At 38.0% G+C, this 27,738-nt stretch overlaps 1 protein-coding gene across 1 annotated transcript; it reads left to right on the forward strand.

Moving 5' to 3' along the window:
• Positions 1-313: 313 nt before the first annotated feature.
• LOC114350482 (cilia- and flagella-associated protein 58) lies at positions 314-27,512 on the forward strand. The gene is made up of 20 exons (XM_028301309.1): positions 314-397; positions 914-1,042; positions 5,658-5,751; positions 6,098-6,233; positions 7,848-8,025; positions 8,673-8,792; positions 12,829-13,023; positions 13,497-13,618; positions 14,136-14,275; positions 15,022-15,160; positions 15,714-15,763; positions 15,969-16,147; positions 16,599-16,808; positions 17,703-17,853; positions 20,917-21,041; positions 21,778-21,935; positions 25,093-25,210; positions 25,543-25,609; positions 26,909-27,066; positions 27,352-27,512. The coding sequence occupies exons 1-20, from the start codon at positions 314-316 to the stop codon at positions 27,382-27,384; spliced, it is 2,586 nt and encodes an 861-aa protein (XP_028157110.1). The 3' UTR covers positions 27,385-27,512.
• Positions 27,513-27,738: the final 226 nt, after the last annotated feature.

A 27,738-nucleotide genomic window follows, 5' to 3' on the forward strand; every position in this document is an offset into this window, starting at 1 on the left:
TAAAAAGAGTTTTAATAGTTTTGGTACGAAATAAAACGTCCTTAATTATATTGCAGGACACATCATTTAGATCGAAATCGACGCAAGCAAAGCCGCAATCAATAACTAGTTCTTTTATTTTGGTATACAAAAATACAAAACCTCATTTAGCCAAACTCCTTCACGCTAAACTTACTTTTCCTACGTCACTTGACGTCACTGCCACCGACGCCGTCACCATGGCAACCGCATAACTTACCGCTCCCGTAGTTTTTTACATTATTTTGCTTTACATTTCGTTTGTTGTTTTTGTGTTTTATAGAGTGTAGTTAGGATGGACCCGGATGAGGATGAGCCCTTCGGGGGGGCCCTAAACATAGGGTCAGAGACCACCGAAGCTGAAAGGGAGTTTGAAAAGGTACACAATGAAAACCTACGAAATACCACCTTTTATTTTGCACTTAACGTTATCAGATTAAAATATAAACTTAGAATTAACTTTCTGGGACACACCTACGTAGCTACAGCTATAAACTACCAGCTCGCACTATCATTATTTTGTAAAATTGACGTCTGACAGATGACTAACCCATAATTACATAGTATCGGACCTTATCCACAAGTCAATAAGGCCTACTAAAATACAAACCAGCACTCTTAACTTCAAGGAAATTCCCTTTGCTAGTGGGCCTGAAGAGTCCTTGAAACTACTTCTGTTACTGGCCATCCGGTTTTAGGCTACGGGTCTACCAAAGAAAATGTGTAGAGCTAGCCAAGGATGTATAGAAAATTTACCAATATAATTAAACCGGTTACAAATATGAGCACTAATAGGTAATACAATACACTTTTGATTGATTTTACTATTGATGATGAAAGACTTCAACATACTTGCGAAGTTAAATAGATTTTTCATAAAAATGTACTTTTTAAGGTTCTCGAACAAATGAGAGAAGCCGAAGGCCTGAAGTTGTATGCCGACGTGTATACCAAGCTGTACGACTCGTACTACAAGCTGAAGGGCGAGAACATCGCCCATACACAGCAGATAGAGTCGCTCGACGTAAGTATAAAGACGCTTTTACACTGCGTGGAAATTAGCCAAGTCAAGTCAAAAAAACAGTAGGGTGGCATGGGGATGAAAAATGAATTAATTTCATCCCCCACTCCACTGTTAAATCTGCGCAGTGTAAATCTGGAATTGGAATTGGAATGTCTCTTTCAGCTGGAAATATTGCTAATATGCCAATAAATATTGGTAATAAATTAAATTAAGATTCTTCATTTTCAATATTATGAAAACGATTTCTAAACTGCGCAATAACACTGCTGTATTAATGTAAAGCGCGATCATAGCTAGACCAATGACAGGTCGCGTGGACTGTTACATGGGTCGCGTGTAGGGTTGCCAGGCGTCCGGCTTTTTAGGGACTTGTCCGGCCAAATATTGCCTTGTCCGGCCTGTCCGGCTTTTTATTTTTGCCGCGCCAGGCGAAAGTCGATCATATGAAGCGCACGCATCAGGATGTTTATTACCAACCGATGATGATAGTACTCACTCATNCCCCCCCCCCCCGTCACATTGCCGGCTTTTAGGGTAAAATGTCCGGCCAAATGTAGCACAAAGTCCGGCTTTTGTAATTTTGGACCTGGCAACCCTAGTCGCGTGGACTGTTACATGGGTCGCGAGACCTGTCATTGGCCTATGATCGCGCCGGCGATGGCGATCTGCACGCGTTGATGTGGTTGAAGTATAAATCATCGCATACCATAACTAAGGAAAGCTACACACGTCATATGGTTTGACTGATAAAGATCAAATGATGGATGGAAACCTAGTGCGCATGGCTTCTCGGAAATAGCAAACTATATTATGTTCCTAGTAGTCATTATGATGACATATTCATCATCAACTACGCTGCTTCTCACCTTCATTCCGCCCTATGCCAATCATCATTGCTAAGAACTTGTATGACACGATAGCCATATCGATTAACAAGATAAATAAACGAGCCTGGTTCTCGGGCTAGGCCTAGGATGCGCGTCGTGATAAAATCTTACCGATGATTTTAGACGACAAATGTATAGAACTATCGCGTAAAATTGATAAAATGGCGCGATAAAAGCTTATCGACCTACAGGACTACAAGATGACCTTTCCGCTTAACCGAAGAAAGAAGGTAGGTATAAGTCAAAAATAAGCATAATGCGTAGGTACAAACGTGGGAACATCCACTTAGTTAATAACTTACCTACTTATTTATTTTAGACAATTTTCCTGCATCCATATTTTTCTCTCCGAAGTTGATTCGCTACCACAAAATCCCACCGACCACTTTATCCAATTTCCTCATTTCTAATTCAGATGTCTTATTAAACTCCGGCTGCTATTCTGCCGCACAATTTATAAACGCAGTAAGTAACAAGTGAACAGTTTCGAGAAAAACGCGATCAAAGTTGAAATTTTATTTTGGAGTGTCTACAATTAGTTACGCAAATATTTGTAAAAAAAAAATATATAGGCTTATAGAGCTAAACTCAAAGTTTATTTTGATATGAGGTTTTTGTATTTTAATTAATATTTTGTATTTAAAATTAATAAAAAACTGTTTATGTTATGGATTAACTTCGTTTTCGTTCGATACTTACTACCCATGAATGCAGTATGATTGTTCCTTACTGCGTTTATCAGTAGTTTTCGTTACTTACGGTACATGTGTTAAATGATTGATTTAAATTTTAGTTCTTACAACGTAATATAATAATGCGCCGTATCCTTACAACTTACTGCATTTATGAGTGGGAGTGTGAATCAAAATAATTTATCAAAACTTTAAATGCGCAGTAATAATGCAATTATACTGCGCTTATCATAAGCCAATAACGCTTTCATGTTGAACTTTCCCAAATGACCAAGGGGTAAATGAAACAAGTATTACAAAGTAATTGCTGAGATCGCTTGTTATTCAATCAAAAATTAAGATATGGCACCCACTTTTAGATCTTAAATCCTAATTTTCGATATGGTAATACTTAAAGATATCTTGGTCACTTATTTATATTTTTAAATATATTTTTTTACTTATCTATGCCATTTTACAACTTTTCAACGTCATTTGTCACTGTCAGGTAATGTCAAAGTCAACCAAACGGTTTTGGTGTGAAAAATTTCAAGTTTTTAGCGCGCGTTTTTGGTATTTTTGAAACTTTGTTCAACGAAAATTCTGATAAGTGTTTTTTGGATTCAAATTCCTAAACTATAACATTTATTGTATAATCTCACTTATAGACAACGTCTGCAATTGATTTATTCATATAATTTAGACATTTTAAAGAAGTGGTAAATAGTTTACCATTGTCCGATCCCGTCTTGACAAAAGTTTGATGATATATAAAAAACCTGCTGTTTTTTGTATATGCACAAATAAAACTAAATAAATATTTGGAGAAATTGTAAGTTATTTTGATATCTATTTACGTAACGTTTTGACGTTACGTAATTAGTGAATTGTTAGTTTCAGACTCAAGGTAAGCATCCTAATTGTAAGCATAATAAGTAATATTAATAAATATAAAAACAATATATTTATTTCATTCCCAAAATATTTAATAAAATATAGGTAGAACCAAGAGGAAGTCACTAGTCAAGAACCAAAAATAAACCAAAACGGACAATGGTAACTATTTTACCACCAACATTTAATAATTCGTAGTCATGAATGGATAATGGTAAATTATTTACCACCCAAAAAACTACCCCTTCCCCTATTTTTTTATAAATTTTGATCAAAAATATGAAATAAGTGACCCACAATTACCCAAAATCCACTTCAACTTTTTAAAAAAAATGCATACCAGCTCGCGTTTGAATAAGGGTTAAAAACATTGTAAAAAATTGAGAACATCCTAGATCGTTTTAGCTAACTAGACCTAGCCCTTAACTTAGAGATCACTACGAAACTAGGAAAGTACGAAAAAAGCTTAAAAAACCGTGTCAATGTTGTCGCATGAAAATCCAAAAATGAATTGTTTTTTAAACTTTTGTTGCTAAAAATACAATAAATGTTGAAATAAATCAGATTCACTGCACCTTTGACTAAGGAACTATTTGCTATATTTATTTATATTTTGAAATATTTTCCCCTGTAAAAATCACCAAAATAAATTAAACCTTGTAAAATACACTTGAAATCTAGCTATTTCTTACACAGCGGTCTATAAGTATCAAGATTTCCTGAAAAGTGTCAACCAATACACTGGCAAATTTCCAAAAATGGCCGGCAGTTATACGAGAGATTACCATTAGGTGACCTAGAAGCTTTTTTGCCCCTTTTAATAAAGAAAAGAATCCCAAAGCTTTCGACATGGAAGAAAGGCCCTACTGAATGTTTTCCACCATTACTGTTACTGAAAAACTGGCCTCATAATTAAAAAGTATTTTAGAAAATCAGCTTATTGTTTACAGCTGTTCAGTCTTAATTAAATTGTCATTTCCTTTTTCCTGCGATCTAGATTGGCACTCGTTGTCCTTTAGATTTCAGTAATTATGAAGTTGTTTGTAAATAAACTGGTCAAACATTTTGAATTATAAATTGGCCTGCACTTTATTCGATATAGTTAGTGATTAAGCATTATAAAAACTGTAGTTTTGCATCAAATCGCTCTGAAAACACAAATCGTTGAAATTTCTGTAAAATGCCATTTGCTTCGATCCTCCTCGGCCCTCGCAATATAACAAAAAATAGCTTTATTAGAAAAATAGGAAAAACGTTAACTGTGATCACCTCACAGCCCAGTTGGTGCAATGAAAGACCTCGTCTGAAATGATTTCAAGTTCGATTACTGTCCGGAGAAATTCGTACCAAAGATTTTAATTTTACTTCGTATTGAGTATGCTAGGAAATAACTCTTAAAAAACTTATTTATTGTCTAGTTAGTTCCTATTTTACAGTGTCAGTTAAATAAATTATACGTATTATTCACGTACTGTTAATAATGAAACAATGTAACAAGATAATTATGGATTGCAATATCAATGAGGTATCAAGAGATTACATGCGAATAGGCGGAAATTGACAAACAATTTGTTACAAAACACATTGCTGGATGATTAACAAGAAATACAGCCTTTTAGCAAACCCTCGACTTACCTAAAGGTGTATAGACTGCAACATTTACTTGTAACAGCACAAAGAGGCACTCTATGATATTTTCTAGCTAGTGTATCATACTTTCACGAACCAAACGTCGTACATTTTACCGGTATTGTACCATTCGTAAGAACGTTACATTACATAGAAATGATCGAGAAAAATGCTCTAGTCTATAGTCACCCTTATAGAAAATTATTAAAAAACAACAAATTAACTATCATTTCGTGACTAATTTAAAAGAACTCAATATTAAATCAATAGATATTGATCCTTATAAGTACAGTGTTTTTGTAGTCTTTTTTTTATCGTCATTCATGACGTCATCATTTTGCAATGAGTACAAGTTCTCTCATCTGAAACTAAAAAAAACAGCCAAAGAAAGTAGTAGTAGAGAAGTTAGGACGAGATTTCTGTCCCACGATTTGTCTCCCCCATGGATTTTCATGAATTGAATGAACGTACGAACTCATTCTACATAAATAATTCAAAATGATGTTTCAAAAATATTTCCTTTATGATTTTTAGCACAGACTGAAGCGTTTCGATGAGACGGTCAACGAATATCTGGCTGAAATATCCGACTCCCACAAAACCATCGAGAAATTGCGAGCTGACATCGGTAAGTAAGTTAATAAAAACATTAGGTTTTAGTATAACACAATTAGTGTTTCATCGAATTTTTTAAACTATTAAACTGCTGTTCTCACATTATACGTTACGATATCAAAGGGAATCCATTTCTTTGAATTTTCCAATGTGTATAAATTAAAGGAAATTAGCTTCTATTTGAGGGAATAATTTAGGAATTTGTTAATTGATAAACTGTAAATCTTATTCTGGGTTTTCGTAGAGTTACTTACAGACAATACTGCGATATCGTCACGTGTTATTTGCACAGTAAAACCATCAAACATTTTGAACCAGATTTTTGAAAGAATCTATCAATTAAATAATATATTTCCCAGACGAGGCCCGCGCCTTGGCCGACGCCATGCATGCACGAGAGTTGACCAGTGTGGAGAGCCTGGAGACCATGAAGAAGACCGTCACCCGCCTGGAGAAGGAACTGGACGCTAGGAAGAGGGCTGGCGACGATGACGCGTAAGGGTGAACCAGGATTATTCCCAATCAATCAATAAATCATTCATTGTGTCAGTTATAGGTAATACAGTAACAGATCTACCTGTGAAAGGGTGAACCAGTTTCACCCACCTCTCGTTCCCACCGCTGCAATTCCTGTGTGACCAGGATCTACCCTGTGAAAGGGAGAACCAGGACTATTCCCTCCCACATCCCGTTCCCACCGCTGCAATTCCTGTGTGGCTAGGTTCTACCCGTGAAAGGGTGAACCAAGACTATTCCTACCTCTCGTTTCCACCGCTGCAATTCTTGTGTGGCCAGGATCTACCGCTTGACTGCCAGTTGAAACACAACCAGTGAATGCTCGATCCTCTTGCCGTATCCATGCTAGCATTGCCACCTCCTTGTAGGTACAGATTATAAAAAAAATTAAAACCGACTCCAACCTACACTAAAACGTAGAAAAATAATTACTAATTACCTACTTATTTATTAGGACGAATTAATATTTATGTAGGTATACCATGATTGATACTTCTGGAGTCGGTGCCAAGATTATGAAACATGTAAAGTTTGCCTGCACCGACTCCAAAAGTATCAATCATGGTATACCTACATAAATATTAATAATTCGTCCTAATAAATAAGTAGGTAATTAGTAATTATTTTTCTACGTTTTAGTGTAGGTTTTTTGGAGTCGGTTTTATTTTTTTTTATAAAATTTTACTTATTTCTTGCTTTTTAGTTAACTAATTATTACCTTGATGTTACCACTGAAGGTAGGCAGTACACTGAGACCAAAAAAAATTGGTTCATAATCGGCGGAGATATTGCGTATAAAAAAGTTCATCCCCAATTTTCCACCCTTGGGGGTAAAATATTTTCTTCAAATTCGCATGAAACCACCCTTTTGATAATACCTATTCAACAAAAAAATAATCGTTCAAATTGGTTTATAATCGGCGGAGATATTGCGTATAAAAAAGTTCATCCCCAATTTTCCACCCTTGGGGGTTGTTTTTTTTATTATTAAATTTAAATGGGACCACCCTTGAGGTATTACCTATACGCCGAAAAAAGATTTGTTCAAATCGGTTCATAATTGGCGGAGTTATCGCGTAACAAACATAGAAAAAAAAAAAAAAAAACATACGGGTCGAATTGAGAACCTCCTCCTTTTTTTGAAGTCGGTTGAAAAGGAACCAATTTTTATTAATAGACGTAGATACCTACGTCATTTTTTAATAACGAATTCCAAATTGGTATTTTAGACTAACCTTGCAACTATACAATTTATTACATTACGTTGCAATGCTCTAACCTTTGATGTCATTGCAATTATTCATGGTAGCTTCTTGCGATGCCTTAATTATTGTAGCTGCTTTTGTTTATATTTTTTTGGAAGCCGTAGTAGGTACGAGAAAAATATACAGGAGTTACAGCTTTATAATGACAGTTTGTGACAATTTATGTTAATTATAACACATTATTTAAAATTTTAAACATAAGAGAGAGGAGAAAATTAAATCAAAAAGTTAGCAAAGTTTTTTTGATTTTGACTCAATGTCTTGATAATTTTAACCTTGAAAATCCTTTTGAAATAAGTAATCCTCATCAAACAACATTTGTGTTCAGGGGAGCGACATCAGCAGTGAAAGAGAAAGAGAAATTCGAGAAAGAGAAGGCTAGACTCCAGGGTGAGCTGGACGGGGTGAAGCTGCGGCTCACCAACGCTCTGGGATACGTTGAGGAGTTGGAGCAGAGGAACACTGTGGGAGACGAGACCATTGCCAAGTTAGAGGAACAGCTGGAGGTAGGCATATAGAATAATACCCGTATTCACAAACGATGCTTGCTTATGTGAAGCAGCAAATCGAACGCACAGCGTTGAATAGAGCTCTGTGATTGGTTCGTCTGTGACCCAGTGTGTCCACGCGCACTGCGAGACCTTATAGTTATGTTTGTGAATACGGGCGTACTTAAAGATCGACTGCCACTGAGGGAACTGAACCATCACTTGGATTTTTAATTTCTTCAGTAACCATTCAATGTAGCTGTTGTGTTAAAAGCCACCTTAAAATTTTGTCAGAGTTATCTAGCAAGATCTTGACAAGCGAAAGGTCATGGGTTCCAAACAAACCTGGTGTAGTCATTCTCAAAAAAAAATCTATAACGTGACGTCATTATACACATGAATGTATCATCACATATTTACTGCCACTGCATAGATCTACTTATTTCTTCTAGCCATACATAAGTTTCTTAGACTTCTAGACGGAAAACTACTGGACCAATTACATCACTACTGAGCCGTATTAGCGTAAAATGATAAAAAGGTTAACAAAAGATACATTAGAACCTTCTCAAATACACACTTTGATAACATCACATTTAATTTTATCGTTAGTCTTTTGAAATAAGTACCTACAAAAACGAAATGTTGGTTCTTTCTTAATTTAGGAAGCTGACAACAATGCAGTCCGTCAGAACCGTCTGGTCGACCACCTCAAGGGTGAGAGTGCCACCCTGAAATCCGAGGTGGAGAACAGGGGGATAACTATCGGGAACCTCAATGACAAGGTAAGTATTTAGTATACGGCCATTCTCAGATGAGCTAGTTTTTGCGTGTCCGGGCTGTTAAATCGTTAAAAATGACAAATTAGAGACATGCAAGTATTTTTATATGTTACTTAACAACCCTATCCAGTTGTGCATTAAATCATAGGCCTCTATTTTAAGTATTTGTGTCTAAATTAATTTCATGAAACCCTGTTCTCTAATTACCGTTACGCGTCCGCACACCGACTTAATGTTAAAAGTTGGCTGTAATTTTTATGTCGTAAAGATTTGGTTTACTCCATTCAACATTTTAAAGAGTATAAAAGATTGTCTTATGCATGGCAAAATATCTATTCAATAGAACCATTCTGTAAATAATTAGAATTAAAAAACTGCTTGTCCGAGCGAAAATCCTAATTCCCGTGACGTTTTTTGTTTTTGGGCACACAAGCCTAAATAATAATATTTGACACATCATTTACGCGCGCGGCGCGAGCCCTTAGTTAGTTCTATGACCTGTAAGCAAGTAGACGTCTATTGCGTTGGCGTACCGTCGATGAATTGCGTAAGAGTATAATTACCATATCTTTGGTTTTCAATTTTTCTATTTACCATGTCCTTATTTTTAAACTAGATTTTTGAAGGTAGATCCACGTTGTTGATTTAAATAGAATCAGTATTTTGGCCTCCATACGTTATAGTAAGACAGTATTTGCATACCCTGCAGATTTTGGAAATTTTGAAGAAAAACTATCGTTTTCTAATTTCCATGTACTAATTACCATATATTTATAATCACCGTTGTATGAAGTTATTACCTACAAATTGCACTCACGATTGAATAAGTATGATTATAAAATACCTAGACTTTCGCATAACAACTTTACGGACTTTTCTTCCAATCTGACATCAAAATTTTGAAAAGCTTTCGTTATAGTTACCTCGAAATAGATTCGATTTCATGACGAATGTTCAGCTTCAGTTGCTGCATGGTTGTTGGATTTTAGAGTATATTTTAACCCCTAAGGTAACCCCACAAAAAAAAGTTAGCTGGAGTGAAATCGGGGCTTCCTGATGGCCAGGAGATGTCCCCTGCGTGAAACATGTCTCGTACCAGATATTTATTTTTACTATTAATATAATTGATATTAACATGTTAAATCATTAATTAATTCTAATATAATACCATTAAAATCTATCCATGTTAACTTTGCCCTAAGAAGATGAGATTGTCCAACAGTAACACTTACCTAGCGTGATCACATTAAGAACAAAAGGGAACAAATGAACAGACAATGGGCCTTTTTAAAACGAGAGTGTTTAGGCACTTTGTACCATCCTAGACTGCATCCTACCTGCTTTGTTATGCAAAAAACTTCGTGATATGCAATGGATACTGGGCAGAAGAAGCTTGGAGAACAAACAAAATACAAATGCATCCTAAAACCCATGTAGACATTTATGGCATCGACCGGTTTACAAAGTCCACTGAAGTGATACCAAACGTCAAAGAGCATGTAGAAAAATCCTGTAAAGCTTACAAACAAAGACTAGACCGTCATGAAATCTATTTGCTGCATCCCTTCTAAATTCTGAGAATTCTGCATTCAGGCTCAGGAGAAAGCGATTAGCATCAATCTGAAAACTTATTGTAAAAGAATCGAGGTGACAAATCATGGGATATGCAGAGCTGGAACTGTCATTATTACAAATTCAATTTAGTCTGATAATGGGTGATGGCTGCTCACAGATAGATTAAAAAGAGGAAAAAACACTAATATCATTAATACATTTTTCGATTTATGCATATCCAAAAAGTCAAATTTCCTGATCCATTATTTGTATCCATCGTTTGTACCACATTTAAAGCAAATTGCAAAATTCAGATTCTGATTCAGCTAAATGCTCTCATTTTAAATGTGACACATAGCCCCTTCTTGCTGAAACTAAGTGTTCCTGTTATAGCCTCGATTCTGGCAGTATACTGAAAATATAATGATACAATAAATAATAGAAATTAGTGTTCTTCTTTTTGCAAAGGACTATTAAGAGTACCTACAGCTTTTTATATGACGCTATTATTTGTGTACAAATTTATCAATGCATGATGTTGTTTTTTTTTTTGCTATTTTACATATATTTTCTAATTACCGTTAGATTAAGTATTAGCCTTATCTAATTACCGTGACCATAAAATTTTTGGATCTCATTTACGCGAAAACAGTTTTGAATAATTTGACGCCTTTACGATTGTTAAATTCGTACTTTTCATGTGTTTTATATTTAAATGCGTTTAAGTCAATTAAGCCAAATTTCAAAAATAATATGGTAATTAGGCTGAGAACGCCTAATCGTGAGAATGGCCGTATAATGGTTTCCTATCATTATCATCTCCTATAAACGACACCTTTAGAAAACAGGATAGAGAACAAGAGGGCTATGAAAATCTACGCTGGGATCATCGAATCTCAGAAACGCTGACTCTTAGTAGAAAGTGTATAGACAATTTTAATAGATGGTCTTAAACCTTGTCATACATATTTTTGTGATTGATTGATTGATAAAACTTAGGTACCGTTTGGCTGAAAATCTCAAAAACACGTTTTTTTTACCTTGAATTTTTTTAGCACAAGTCGGAGCGATGTGAACTTTTTACGTTTCATTCTTATAATGGTGCTCCGAAAATTCGTACCAATTTTCAGCTGTATGCGAATTATTGCAGGGTTTATGTCTAATTTGACCGGACTACTACTGTGGTGGACTGCAGTGGACTGTATGCGTTTGTGTGTGTTCGAGAGCGCTGACCGGACGATGATGACTGCCGTTGAGAGCTTGCCCTTACTATGTCAGGCGTAGTAGGTGCTACTTGCAGGAATAAAACCACTATTTCACTTGCTGAGACTTCTCGCGTTTATTATTCGCTTCCTTTTCTCAGTTCTTGCTTCTTCAGATCACTTGTTGCTTGGAGCACTTGTTCTCTGAACTGAACAAAACAATACATATAAACTCAAACTTGTCTCTCGGAGCGCCTCGCTCCGTATTTATAGGGCCCCGGGCTATATCCATCCCTTTCTCTCCCGATATTCCTGTCTCTGTCTCTCATGTTCTGGACCATAGTTCTGGAATGTTCGAAGCGAGAGGTCCGATGTTGCCGTCCCGTTTCTTTTTCTCTCGAACATTCCAGAAGTGTGTGGAAGAGTAAATTGATGTGCAAGCGAGATGACAGATAATGTGAGAAAGAGATGGAATGTTATTTATCTCTAATCGACTCTAATTGATTATTTTACAACATTATCTGACTATTAATGTTGCTAATCGATTCTAATTAATAAGTTAGCGTATTTCCTTGGACGACGTCGCTAACAATCTCCCCCGCAGTGCGAAGCACTCCCTCTTCTGGATGCGACGTCTTGGCAGGAACCAGGACTACCACTTGTCGCGTCGGTCGCCGTAGCACTCCTCTGGGTGTTCGCACGTCGAGGACTCGTACTCTTCCGTCCGGAGCGGGGTATACCCTCTGCACTTCCCCTCGTGGCCAAGTGTTCCTTGGAAGCGATACGTCGACTATAAAAACGACGTCGCTGACTCGAGGGTCTTCTGTTTCCCGTCCGGCTATCTTCCTTGGCATCAAAGTTGGCAGGTACTCTTTTAGCCATCTTTGCCAGAAGCGCTGCGTTGTCCTCCAGTTTGCCTTCCCGATGAGGTAGCAGTTGAGTCCAATCGGAGAATCTCTTCGGGTCCGGAGTGACTTCTGGTGTTACCTTCAATGTGGCAACAACTTGAGAATTCTTCTCCTCTCCGGTGTATTCATCCTTCATCTCGAAGCNCGTCGCTAACAACTACATTGCCAAATGAATTGTTCTTGAAAAAAGAAGCAATTAAATTATCACTTGGACAATATTATTTCAGTTACGAAATTAATCATAATATCATAATCATAATATCTTTATTGCTTCATGTGGTACAAACAAGTTAGTTAATAATTAGTTGTTTAATCTTGCGTCAAATCCCAAAATTAAAATAGTTCCCACTAATATTAATAAAAATCTTACTACAGCTAACAAAAGCCGAGAAAACCATCGACCGCCGCGACAGACAGCTCAAAGACATGACGAACAAGCTGGAGACGGCCCGAGCTGAAGAAGAAGCGGCGTTGGCCAAGGCGGCCCAGTTCAGGGAGACGCTGGAGTTGACCAACATTAACTTTGAGAAGACCAAGCAAGCGCTGCACAATACTACTAAGGAGTTGAAGGTGGGAATCTTATTGTAGCTTTTTGAAGATTGGCACTGCGCAGCGCAAGGGCAGATCTTCTAGAAATTCTAGAAAAGTGGTGCCACTGCAACGCTAATGTGAAGACGTGATTATTATTAGTAAACTACACTGCTAACCAGCTGCTACAACTCCCTTAAAAGATTTAAAACTTTCGCGTTTAGTTACAATTAAAGTATACCCATGTACTTCATACAAAATGTCGCGTTTAGACCTGTGATTCTCTATTTTAATTCCCTTAGAAACCAGGATCTACAGTAATATTTAATAATTACGTTAGGTTTTATAGGCTGAATAGAATAGGTATAATAGGTAAATGAAGCGATTCTATTGATTCTTTACACAAAACACATTCCTCGCTACGCATACTCGCACATCTCTCTTGGAAACGCTCTACGTAATGTTTTAACTATAAAATTGTCACCATCAATAACTTAACCACTAACCTGCCGTAGAACATGATCGACGACGGCAACCGGCTGCGCAACGAAGTCAGCAAGTTGACCAAGCAGGCTGTGCAGCAGATGAAGAAGTACACCCTGCTTGAACAGAACAAGGCTGCTGTGGAATCTGAACGGTACGAAAGCCCTTGTCAAATTATTAGGGCGGTTGTTGACGCATATGATAGAAACCGGCTCGTCAACACTCACGTCCTTAGGCTGAAGTAAAATCTTGTTAAACTTATGATATTAGTCTCATCTTCATTATCATTTCAGTCACAGGGCCCACAGGACGTCCACTGCTGAACGTAGGCCTCCCCCATTGATTGACCGGTTGGCAGCGGCCTGTATTCAGCGCCTTCCTATTTACTACCTTTATGAGGTCGCTCGTCGGTCCCCTTGTGGGTGAAAGCCCAACGCTGCGTTTTCAATTTCGCAATCCGAACTCTATTGAGAAAAACCTTTTAATTTTCTTAAACAAAAAGTTTCTTAGGGTCTTCTGCTTGTGAAGGTCGAAAAGTACCAGGATGTTGGCATTACGGGACCGTTCGTTATGAAAACCTTGGGGAGGCCTTTGTCTAGCAGTGAACGTCTTTTGAAACGGAAAGTTCCTCTGGAATTTCTATAAATAAATAATCTAATGGCTCCATTCAGTGAACGCCTCCGTCAGCAAGTAAGCGTGATGGAGCGCGAAATTATGCTGGGCAAGAAGCAGGCCGAAGCCGACCGCAGGGAGATTGAGAACCTCAACCGGGAAAAAGACATCCTGAATAAGAACATGCAGAAGATTCAGAGTGAGTTGTTTATGCTTAATGAAGATTTTTATACTTACAAACTGGTCAAGCTAACTGCGTACCTGGCGGCTTTGACGTCACATTGACGCTCTGGTACAGACAGGACGAACGCAGGGAGATGTGCGGGTAAGTGGGAGGAAGAGTCGCATTCCAGCGAGGTGAGTTAGCTAGATCGGGTTGTAACGGTTGGCACCAGTGGCGATTGGGATGACCCTACTCTTTCGTGGCGCCATCCTGGTGTGTGCAAATACGATAGTCTTCCTACCACTTCAGCGCTCAGCAGTTGGCCACTGTCTTCTCCACTAGCAAGTGACAGTGATCTTACTTTACGGTAGCCAACTGGTGAGCGCTAAAACAATACCCTCATTGCTCGTGGCTCTAACGAAAGCAGACTCTTTCAACAATTAATTAATAATAAAAAAATATAATTAAGTATGTTTATATCCGTTGTCTAGTACCCATAGTACAAGCATTGTTTAGTTTGGGACTAGAAGCGCAGTATAAAATGTCTAAGGATATTTATTTATTTTATATTTAATTAAAATTCTAAATCACGTAGGAGAGCTCAGTAACGCGTAAACCGAAAGCGCCGCGCTCTCTCTGAAATTCAAAATGCCCAAATAAAAAAAAACTAAAGCAGACTAAAGCAAGACTATCAAGTTTTTTGTCTAACATTGGACACGGTCTTTTGGTTGAAACATAAATACATGGAACGACGATTAATACCTGCGTTCTTATATCCCCAGACGAAGCCCTGGAGAACCTGCAGATGCTGCACCTGGCTGAACAGCGTCGCAAGCAGATGGAGCACGAGCTCGAGATGAGCGCCGGCCAGATCAACAAGCAGCGGCTCATCATCCGGCAGCTGGAGAAGGATAAGGACAGGTACACTTGCACACCAGTTATGGTTAAACTAATAACCCAGTATATTGATAGTACCGCTCTCCTGTCAATGTCATAGCTGGGACGGTTGAGTGTTGGACTGTACTTGCACTTGCCGTCGACAAGCATGCACGCTACTGTTACCTTTATGGTGCGTCCACACTGGGCGAACGGGCTCGCGCGGCAAACACGACATCCTGCTCACTCAAGAGCAGGGTGAGCAGGATGACCAGAGTGTCGCGCGAGCCCATTCGCCCAGTCTGGACGCACCATTAAAGGGATGTGTATCGCCATTCGCCACCTTTACTCCTCAATTCCTCATCAGCTTGCCTTGAACTAAAACAAAAAAACAACAAAAGAAATACAAAATCGGTTATTGCTAGAAACGACACAAGTTTTGTTTAGCAATATATAAGTATTGTTGCAGTAAGTTAAAAACGTTAATCAAAGAAGCTACCAAAATTAATTCACAATTTGTTTTTATTTTATTTTATTTACTGCACTGCGTAAACTACAGACTTTAAACACATACCTAAGAAGTATCTTTCTTTTTCAGAATGCTAGAAGAAACAATAGCATTAAACGAGAAAATTGACGAAATATCAGGTAAGTACGATTATCCTTTTATTCATAATCCTCTATAGCGGGCTTGGCTTTCCGGTAGCGGTGACCACAACATTTTTTGAGGGCTGGATTCGCGCCTGTCATACATACTCGCTTTACATTTTATATCATTTTAGACCTGTTGCGCTTCTCACATGTAATGTGGAAGCGGTCTTTTATATTCTTACCTATCCTTTTATTCTTCTAGAGGAGGTTCGTCTCCGCACGGCTGATATCCTGGACCTGAAGAAGGCTCTTCGCGAAGAGACGATCAAAAGCCGAAAGCTGTCGGTCGCGCTGGACGCCACGAGAGCCGAGAGGAATATGCTGCACAAGAACTATACTGAGGCACTGGATGAGATACAGGACTTGAAGCAGAAACTCAAGGTTTGTACACTAGAAGGCCTAAGAGAGACTCAAAGGATATGATCAAACTCTACTAAATAAAATTTTACTAAGTTTCTCTTTCTGAAAGTTCAAGGTCTTTGGATTACTCAAATTAAGCCGACGAAATTGCAGCATTTATTTGTGCAGGTGTACATTATGGATTCCATTTTCCTCGAGAATTTTAAAGGCCATTAAAGTTGCCGACTTAAATTTTCGCTTCTTATGTACTAATAAAAATTCGCGGTAACTAACGACAGACAGACAGTCTCGGAAAAAGCCAGGGCTAGATCGTTGTGGTTCTTGTGATGCCACCCATAATTTTCCTGTGCCTAGAAATGTTGGCTCCCCAAATGATCTTTACCTCCAATTTCTCTAGAAAACTTGTATCTTAAGATCATTATTGTAAGAATTAAACCAATACTAATTGCTATTTGCTATTCTTTATCATCAGATGCTAGCGTACCAAATCGAGCAGCTAAAAGAAGACATCAGCGGCAAGGAGTCCGGGCTGAAGTCGTGCGAAGGGACCCTTGCTAAGTGCAACAAGAAGAACGAACAACTCCGCAGCGAAGTGCAGGCGGGACTGACCAAGCTGTCCGATGCGAGGGCGGACATTGCTGCCTTGAAGCAGGAGGAGGCCAGGCTTAACAGGATCGTTATGGTGAGCTGGGGATTCTCTTGAATTATAATGACTGTTCTTAATGTCCAATCCTAAAGATCCGTCATGAACGGGCGATAAAGCAGTCCGATGCGAGGGCGGACATTGCTGCCTTGAAGCAGGAGGAGGCTAGGCTTAACAGGATCGTTATGGTGAGCTGGGGATTCTCTTGAATTATGAATGTTCTTATTATTGTCCCTACCTTGAGGATCAGTTATAATCGCGCGATGAAGCTGCTCTATGGTAGGGTGGATATTGCTGCCTTGAAGCAGGAGGAGGCCAGGCTTAACAGGATCGTTATGGTAAGCTGAGGTTCTTCTTGCATTTTGCGCAATGTTCTTAATGTTGTCCCCTACCTTGAGGATTTGTCTTAAATATGCGACCAAGCTGTCCGATGTGAGAGCGGATATTTCTGCCTTAAAACAGGAGGAGGCGAGGCTTAACAGGATTGTGATGGTGAGCTAAGAGTCCTCTGTCCAGTTATCCCTACTCTGAGGATCTGACTCGCGAGAGTGGACACAGGAGCCTTGAAACAGGACAATGCCCTAAGGCTCTGTCATATCTTGAATAGACCAACGGCAATGCGTTACCACTGAATCTGAATCCCCCTTAAATTCCATATCCATAGAACCTATTCTTGGAATATTAGTAGCTTTATGAATTAAAATAATTACAACACTGTATTCTTCAAATTATCCAGTAGGAAATATAGAAACTGACTCTACAATATTTTCGATATTTGTCTCTATCATTCTCTCTGATTTTGATATACCAGTAACAATAGATTTGATCTTCTTTTAAAACATCAGTTTTTCTATTCCTCGATTAAGTTCCTCATCTATGCCAATGGAAAATCAGGCTTAACGTAGTTATTACAAAAGTTAATTTCCCTCATAGGAAGGCGACACAGCCCGCGCCAAGCTGATGAAGGAGTTAGAAGGTTTGATGAACGAGCGCGACGTGGTCGGCGCGCAACTCGTGCGCAGGAACGACGAGATTTCGCTGCTGTATGAGAAGATACGCATACTGGAGGTCACCTTACACAGAGGTAATGAAAATCTTCCAGAAAATAACTGATATGCTAGTTAATGAGTGATTTCCAGTTCAAAAATGGTAGACAAGATTATGGATTTGACTGCCTTGATTATTGACAGCATGGCAGCTTGATAGAGAGTTCCAACGCCATAGAGTTAGGCATAAAGCATAGAGAATCTATCGTAAGCAAAATTCTTGCTCCATTCTGGAAGGAATTAAAACTAAAGTTCGCTGCAGCGTTAAAACGTTTACTTATGTCGTCTAACCAACTATGAAAACATGCAGCGCAGCGTTATAGCACCTATAATAGCTCGCCTTCAGTTGAACAGCAGAGCGAGTGCACGCGAGTGTTCCATTCTATTCCCTTCTATGATCTGAGGTTCCATCGCAGATCAACGCCTAAGTACGTATATCTATATTTTTTGGACAGAAGCAGTATTTACTCTGACAGAAGTTACCGAAATAGAGAGGATATGGATAAATAACTACTTACTTTGCATTCAAACAGAATTCAAATGCCGATACTTACTAGTACGTACGCACATGAGTAATTATGGTAGGTAATTAGAAAACCATATCGTAATATTATAATTATTGCAACGTGGGAAGACCTGTGTGGGTTGTAAATAGTGACGCTAGTGTCAGTTTTTATTGTGATTGTGACGCAATAGGCGTGATGCGATAAAGGATGATGGGCATATTGGGCGTTAAACCAACAGAAACAAAAAGTATACTAAATTAAAGCTTAATACTAGTACTTTATTTCATAGTATGACAACAATCCTGAAATACGCGGGGATACGGAGATAGAGGTCGATGAATATGCAAAGTTTCCATAGTATTTCACATCACATTAGAGTAATAAAAATAGTATTAGGTCAATTAGATTGCTTTTATCGATCATATTGAGAGTATTGTATCATATTTTACTATCGATTCTATCGATTTAGTAAGTATGTATACCGAATAAATCATAATCGATTATTCGATTGCAATAATCGATTATATTGCTGAAAATAAGGAATTGAATTAACAATCAAATGATAGTAATGATGGTAATCAATAAAATCGATTAATCGAATTGTTAATCGATAAATCGTTTACTTGGGGAATTTGGAATAATCAGTATCACGAAACAAGGAACCGTAATTATTGTTACTTTTTCCCAAGTTCGTGATATATAAATGTATAGTGTTAGGTACTTGTATGACATATAACATCAAAGAAATCGACATATTGTTTAGTTTTTAATACTTACCTACCTAAGTAATAAATAAATTAATTTTTATTATCAGTCATTGGCGTATATGGGGTTATTTTCAGGGGGAGGGGGACTACACTCACTTGAAGCAGCTCCAAACCCCCACCCCCACATTTTTTAAATTTAGACTTGGATGAATATTTTCACATATTATCGTTAGAAATAAAAAATCTAAATTTTATGGGTACGAAGGGGAGGGGGGGGGGGGTAAGGACCCCCTACATTTCTGATGGTTATATATAAAAAAAATTCATAAAATTCATTTATTATAAATATTTACACATATTGTTAGAATAATAAATCAAAACTTTATACGAAGGTACGTACCTACCTAGCTAGACAGACTCACATTATTTATCATGAATATTTCAGGTAAGTAATATCGTCAATTTCACAGAATTCTTTTATTATAAATTTATACTATCGTTTTTAAATTTATTAAACCCTTAATCATTATTAAAATATCCTAACTCGATGCGTAAAACTTTATCCCGAAATAGGGGACATGAGTTCACGAACTTAGAAACAGAGCAAAATTTTATCACGAAACAGGATCCAAACAAGAGGTCCGCAGAACAATTAATATTAAAAAAAGTTCAAACAATATAACTATAATTTATGTATTAAGTTACTGTCAAAAGACCAAAGTTTAGCATACAAAAGCTTTCATACTGATATCATGCTTGGTTATTTTTAAATAAATTGTTAAAGTCGTCAGAGCCTTAATATACCGAAGTAGGGGGCACTTACCTTATACATTATGTCAATTTCCAAGCAAACCCGGGAGTTTTTGGTAGTTATTTATATGAAAATATATTTCTAACATTAAGTCCTAACAAATAATAGTAGTTACATTTCTGTTGGTTTTACGCCCAGATTCCATAGAAAAGTGCCCATCATCCTTTGTACGCCGACCTTGGGCCAAACATAGTGATACCGACCTCATTTTTAACACCTGTAATATGTTATTTACCTATGTTCCACAAATAAACGAATTTGATTTGATTTGATTTGATTTGATGCGGTGACAAACTTTTTACATGACAACTCATGGCTACCTGAAAGCAATGAATGATTTCCTGATCACTTCAATAATACAGTCCGCGTTAGTTAGTAGTTCGTCACACCCAAAGTGGCCAAAAATTTGACAACACAACCTTATTCCATTGGTGATAAAGACGTGTTACGAACTTTTTGGCTACTTTGGGTGTCACGAACTACACTCGGCATCAAATAAATCGCACCTCCCGCGACAAGCACTTATCAAACGTATGCATATCCACTTCCCACCAACGTTGGTACCATTTGAAAGCCTAGTTCTAAACTTCATTTCATTAAACGAAAGGTTTTTACCCCAAAAATGTGTCTTTACAAGGATCCAGAGTCACTTCTTCAAAAAATAGGTAATTACGCTATACTTAGCCATTTTTTATGACTATAAAACTGTTAAGTTAGGATTAATCGCTATCCATCTGTTAAAGAGGACACGTGAGATCTTTATTTGGTTTTATAACCATAAAAATTGGTCTAATTGATTCCAGAGTTGATCCCAAAGTGAGGTCTATTTTCAAGTCACATTTATGGTAGATATATGTTCATAATTTATTTAGAAATGAAATGTATTTTTCTTTAAGGATATTTATTGGGCTTTCAAATAACACCAATATTGTTGGGGTACCATAATTGTGTCAGAAGAAAATCTTTAAAGTTCGCGTCGCAGAAGGTGCGGTTTATTTGATGTTGAGTGTATTTGACGCTGACTCTAAAAGTAAAATACTCGTATTCCCTATTCTGATTTACTAATCTTTATTTTAGGGGAGCGTCAATACGAACAAAGAGTTGAAGACATTCGTTTGCTGAGACTGGAGATTATCCGACTTCGAAAGGAAAAGAACTTGCTCTCAAAAGGCATTGAGAACATGACCGATTTGAGGCTTGAGGTAAAGTATCCTCATTATCATTAGGCCAAAGCCACACGTAAAATTTATATGAATTGATTTGTTATAAGTACTATAATTTCAATAATTTAATTTACTGATTGTATTCATTGATGCACGCATTTGTCATAATAACCGTGCATGTGGTGGTTAATATCTTTGATTGTATGCGCCGTTAGCTATGCAACATTGATATTTGCATTTAATTCCTTTTGCTATGTTCTTTAAGTCGGTCATCATATCCTATGAATTTATCAATAGTATATAGAGTTTGAAATAACGTTTTCCTCATATCAGATTCAATTTCGCCAACGTTTCGTTACGTCTTCTTTTAAATGTGTACTAAGTATTTCGCTAAAATGATACAGTATTATATTATCTGTGATGATACTAACCAACTGGACGAAGCCCACAAGCATTTCCAAAGTTTCCGGTCTTACGCTACCTACTTCCAGGCGCTATCGGTGATCTTCAGATGGTCAGTCCACCGAGCAAGATTCCTCCTTCTTTAACTACGTCTTCTTTTATACCATATAAAATTAATCCACTGCGTGAAGTGATCACAAAATTAAATAAATTAATCTGACACGGATGTAACTTACTACCTAAGTACAAGCTCTGTATTTGCAAAATCATTATTTTAGAGATTTAGTATTCTGCACTACAATTAGTGACCAATGTTCAGCTAAATGCCGTATGAAATTCGACCAAAACCCGCTGACTTTACGCTTCAATTTAGGTGTTCAACTTGGAGCGGGAGCTCGGTCGCGAGAGACTGCGCGTCAGGGCCTTGGAGGAAGCCCTGGAGACTCCACTCAATGTGCACCGCTGGAGGAAGCTGCAGGGAACCGATCCGGAGAGCGTGCAGCTGACACAGAAGCTACGGCTCACGCAGAAGTAAGACTTGTTTAAAGATTATTTAGGGTCACATCACTTCACTTCACTTTTAAAATTGGCGATCAGCGATTTAGCTGCTTTTTAGAAGCTGAATCGATTACGACCACACCTTATACCTACACCGTACACTTATAACTACAAACGCGGCGATTAATTCGCTTTTAGAAAGCTCGACACAACATCAGATGAACGTTACACTCCGCACCTATTCGGATGCCCGGCCTCGCATTGATTTGGCATTTACGTATCCTCTTCACCAGCCGAGTGTTGTCGATCCAGCATTCGATTTTGATTCCGATACCGTGTCCAAAAGCATGAACGCAGAGATGCCAAAACGTGATTCAGCACCGATACATTCTTAAAATCACCAGTCTAGTCGATCTGATGTAGCCCTTATAGGGACACTAACGTCTTTGGAGTACTAATCGTCATCTTGCCAGTGCCCGCGCTTTCTACAATCAGTGTGAAAATAGACGACGCCAGCGCTGCATATATTTGGCGGAGATCTACGCAGGCGCTGGCAAGACGAAATCGCTCGAAAGACGCTAGTGTGGAAAGTCCTTCATTCACGAGATTTCACCTCTTGCTGATGATGAATTATTTTGAAATTGTTCCATAATAATATGGCTTTATATGGTTTCTAACAAAGGACAATGACCAAAAGTGGTCCAAATGTCCACCACTGATGAGACCTAGGTATATTGGCTTATAGTCCATTAAATAGAGATTAACTTTCAATAAGGGACAAAAATTTCGGATTAATAACCATTAGCATAATTCAATTTTCCTTTGTCTATTACTTGGCACGTTCCATTGCAGTTCAGGTAAACGCCGCATTTCTTTGGTCTACTTTTCCCTGCAATTTACTCCGAAGGCGGTGCATTGTATTCAGATCTTTCGGCGGGTAATGAAGTAATTGCAGTCGGCAGCGCCTGCCACGAGGCCTGAGAGACACGCAATGGGCGGAGGTACTCGATCTGTGTCAGCTTGGGTTAGCAAAGATTTATAGAGTTAATCTGTTCAACAGATACACTTAGGTAAAACAAAATACCAACCATTTTGTTTTTGAATAAATCGTAACAGACCAGAGAACTTTAAAAAAACTGTTAAAATAATATTTGCTGTAGGTAAACCTAGTCTGGGTCTCAACTGCACACTGCACTGCTTTGAAGCTATATTTCGAATTGTAAACAATAAACATTTATCCGTATTAAAAACGTATACCTAGTCCTCCAAACTCTACAAACAACAAATTATGAAGTAGCTTTACATTCCTGATTCCGATTCCGTGTGATTGATGCATTGATAAATTCACAGATCGATCCAAAGATGTATCTACCATAAGGTAATTTCTTAATTACAAAATTACTGTTTGCACGCACTATAGCTTGGGCTATCGGTGCCTCGTGCGTGAATGTGACCCTCATGGCTATCAAGCAAGTAGAATGATTCTTGCTTGGTAATTTCAATTCAACTTAGTATTTGTTTTCCTATGATTGTTTATCAAGATATACGATACACAGTCACTTCTGTAGACTACGCCATAACACGCTGCTAATGGCGACAAACAAACACCCAATAATTAGCCCAGATTGTTCCAATTAAATCATCACAAAGATGAAGATTGACTGCCGAGGCTGAATCAGTACCGGCTCTTAGTAGGTGTTATCTAATATTTTAATGATCACTTACCTTGTTCTTGAATTATGCCTTTAAAAATGCAAATAACACTCATTTCTGAGTTAGCATTACAATCCGTGGAATGTTAAATTTTAATGGGGATTTCGCGGTATCGAGGCCAACTGAAGCAACATTGCATTGTGTTGATCGGATGACAAATGATGATCAGCTTTCAACTTATCAAAGATTTATTCCAATCGTTTCTAGAAACGTTGCCATAAATACGACTGCTAAATGCATGCATTTGATTAGTATAAATTGAATTATTCCATTTTAAGTCGTAAAAATAAGTGCAATTGTTCACAAATGGTGCATTTATAAGTGTTTCGTGTGACCCCGATTAATCTTTAATTCATACATAATGTAAACAAACTTACCTGTATTAAGGTGAAGAAAATTTAAATTACACTTGTGGATATTGTCATTTTCTTCTTCTGCTTCGCCTTATCCCGTTACGCGGGGTCGGCTTTCCCAATCATTTGATTAGTATAAATTGAATTATTCCATTTTAAGTCGTAAAAATAAGTGCAATTGTTCACAAAATTAAATGGTGCATTTATAAGTGTTTAGTGTGACCCCGATTAATCTTTAATTCATACATAATGTAAACAAACTTACCTGTATTAAGGTGAAGAAAATTTAAATTACACTTGTGGATATTGTCATTTTTTTCTTCTGCTTCGCCTTATCCCGTTACGCGGGGTCGGCTTTCCCAATCATGCGCCGCCATTTGATTCTATCTTGAACGTCTTGTTCGTATAGTCCTAATAATTTCATGTCCTTTTGGACATTCGTCATCCAGGTGGTTTGAGGTCTTCCTCTTCCCCTTTTTTGTGATTCTTCAAAAAACTGTTCGCCTTCCCTTTAACTGCACGATATATTTTTTTGAACTTTCATGATCACTAACACGGTAAGTTACGGGAGGCAATCGTAATAAAAGACCGCGAAAGAGGGTTCGTTCGTTCGTTTCAGCCAAATGACGTCCACTGCTGGACAAAGGCCTTCCCCAAGGTTTTCCATAACGACCAGTCCGGCGCTGCCCGCACCCAGGCTCTTCCCACAACCAGATCGTCGGTCCACCTAGTGGGAGGTCTGCCCACGCTACATCTTCCGGCCCGCGAAAGAGTGTTCGTTCGTTCGTTCGTTTCAGCCAAATGACGTCCACTGCTGGACAAAGGCCTCCCCCAAGGTTTTCCACAATGAACGGTCCTGCGCTGCCCGCATCCAGGCTCTTCCCGCGACCTTTACCAGATCGTCGGTCCACCTAGTAGGAGGCCTGCCCACTGCGAAAGAGTGTAGACCATCATAATATGTCACTCTCTCAGTTCTTCAGTTACTCCGTGATCATGGTGAAATATCGGAGGCTCGTTATTAAGGTACATGGTAGCATTAGTAGCAATCCCATGAATAATAATTAACTGCACGATGTTAGGGAACGTTGACTTGTTAGTGATTTTTCAATTTGTGTGTTCTCCAGAAAGGTGCTGGCTCAAAGTGAGATGTTGGTGCTGAAAGACCGCGAGCTAAAGGAGACGCGCAACTTGTACAGCGCTGTCAAAGACATGCTGGCTCTTCAGCCAAGCCCTGAAATACAGGTGGGTTATTTATTTCATTCGAAAGCACATACATTTCTGTTACAATATATTAGCCTGTATTACAATGAGATAGGACGCCACCGTTTTTAGCTTGTTTTGTCGTCCGTAATTCGTTCACTCGAACTGACTGATCTAGCTCTTAAGCAACTTCTAGGCCTGTTATGAAACTTGGCAAGGATTAATATCTTAAAAAATAAGTTGCTTATTTGTGAGTTTATTCTTACAATGCATTATATTATGCTTCAGTCAAACCAACGCGTGAAGATCGCGTCGGCAATTGATTATTTTAAGAGGAAAGACCGATAAATAACTTATTTTATTTAATTTTGCAGCAAACCTTGAATCGCACTCAGCGGGCATTGGCTCAGAGGACTACTAAGATGAAGTGCTTGATCGCAGGTAAATGACTTAATATCCCTGTCTTGTTACATCAGAATCTTTGTGTAGGTATTTGCGGATTTTTCTTTTGTTATAAATGTCAACCGCATATTTTATGATTAATTTATCCAATACATTTTTTGTTTAGTAGTAAAAATATTATGTAACTACCTACTTATTTAAGCTTGGATTAATGCGAAAGCTACCTAGGTCCCTATTGTAAAAGAATTTTATAATGAGGATCATTTCGATTTTTAGCTGTGAATGCAGATTTATAGGGCTAAGAAATCCTTAATACACAGTGCAAAAATTTTTGTTCTACGACAAAAATTGACGAAGTTATGGCCAAATTACTAAAAAAGTTCACTGACCGCCAGGCGCGGGGACGATGACGTCATTATATCCGATCCGAACGCTGCCGGCGTACTGCGTGGATAGAAAATATTTTTTTCTAAATTAATTATCAGTTTTAGAGAAAAACTTGTAATGACATTTATTCATCAGAATAAAGTAAGCTATCGATAGGTAATTTTTAAAAATTTTTTTTCTAAAACTGATAGTTTAGCCGGAAAAAAATATTTTCCATCCCATTAGTACGCCGGCTGCGCTCGATTCGGATATAATGACGTCACGCGGCCTTGCGTACGTTGACTTTTAGCGGCAAAAACGGCCTATGTTTATTACTTAATATCTTCGTAAGTAATGGTCCGATTTGGATAATTCAAAAAGATATATCTTTCTTATGTCTTAAAGATTAACGTAAATACTAGTTTTATTGAATTTTCTACAACAGTACTGATCCTCATTCTAACCATCTCTCTCATGCTAACTGAGCAGCTGTCATTGGCGACGATGATAGACGAAAAATTGAAAAAATAATGTCGTTTCTCGGTCTGAATGTCGAATTTAAAAAAAATACAGAACAACTTTTTGATTGTAGATCGTTTGATCCGAGCAATCCTAGCGTCATTATCGTAGTATACGTATGCACTCATTGATAAATTTTAGCGTGTACGTACCGATAACACTCAAACATTCGCGGAAGAATGGTGGGGCGCGTCTTCGTGGATGAAACGATCTAACATCATGATTGGCGGCGCAACCATTCGCCGCTACCAACAAAATGTATACAGCTCTATAGAGAGTTACTCACCTGGTGTCCGTTTGGTTGCGCAAAGCTGTATACATTTTGTTGGTAGCGGCGACTGGTTGCGCCGTCATGGTGTCCCGGTGAAATATAGCCCTAAAATTGCCTCTCTTCTAAGTTACTTACTTCAAGATGTGAATTGTCTGGTGCCCTAATTGTACTAACTTTACCAGAGCTGAGCATGCGTGAGAAGCAAGTGACCGACCAACGGTTAGAGCTGGAGCGAGTGAATGGAGAGCTCCTCTCATTCAAGCAGAAGTACTACGAGATGAAGCGAGCGTTGGATGCCGACGAGGCGCGGCGTTTGCGGGTGCCTTCGCCCCCATCGCAGGTGTCCGCTCATCAGATGGACTAAGGGAATTGTGGACGTTATTGTAGTTGGGTTATGGACCAATTTGAAGGGCAAAGCACACTCGCTTCTTTATTGGGATAGCAGAGATCTATGCCCGTTTTCACCATCAATCCCTATTTTTTAAGTGACCCCTATGCAAACAAAATCACTAGGAAATTAATTTTGAGGATGATTCTAAACGCGAATCGAAATCCAGAATTTTACTTAGACATTTCTTTTAATTAATCATAACTGAACATAAAAGTGTACTGTTTTTTATTACAGAACGCTATGTTTTCGGCCAAAACTGGGACATAATGATAGTAGAGACTGGAGATACAGAATCGAAATACACTAGCTACCTCGCTCTTGGTTTACCAAGAGAGACATTTATGTCTGCAAGCGAGACATAAAGCACTACAGTCCGATTTTTAAATCGGCAGAATTCTGACTGCTGTAATTTTTTGACAATTCAGATGTAATAAGCCTTTTTTGCTTTGAATTATTAATAAATAATATGAAATGAAATTTCATCAAGTACAACTTACAAGTACAACTTACAAGAATGAACTATTGTTTGTTTTGTGAATTCAATGTACACTAATTATTATGTACATTTTAGAGATTGAATAGAAAAAAACGTGTTTTTAACACAGTAAAACAACATATTAT

This window comes from Ostrinia furnacalis, unplaced genomic scaffold, assembly GCF_004193835.3.
Source record: "Ostrinia furnacalis isolate ACB-3 unplaced genomic scaffold, ASM419383v2 OfSCF0912, whole genome shotgun sequence".
Taxonomy (NCBI): domain Eukaryota; kingdom Metazoa; phylum Arthropoda; class Insecta; order Lepidoptera; family Crambidae; genus Ostrinia; species Ostrinia furnacalis.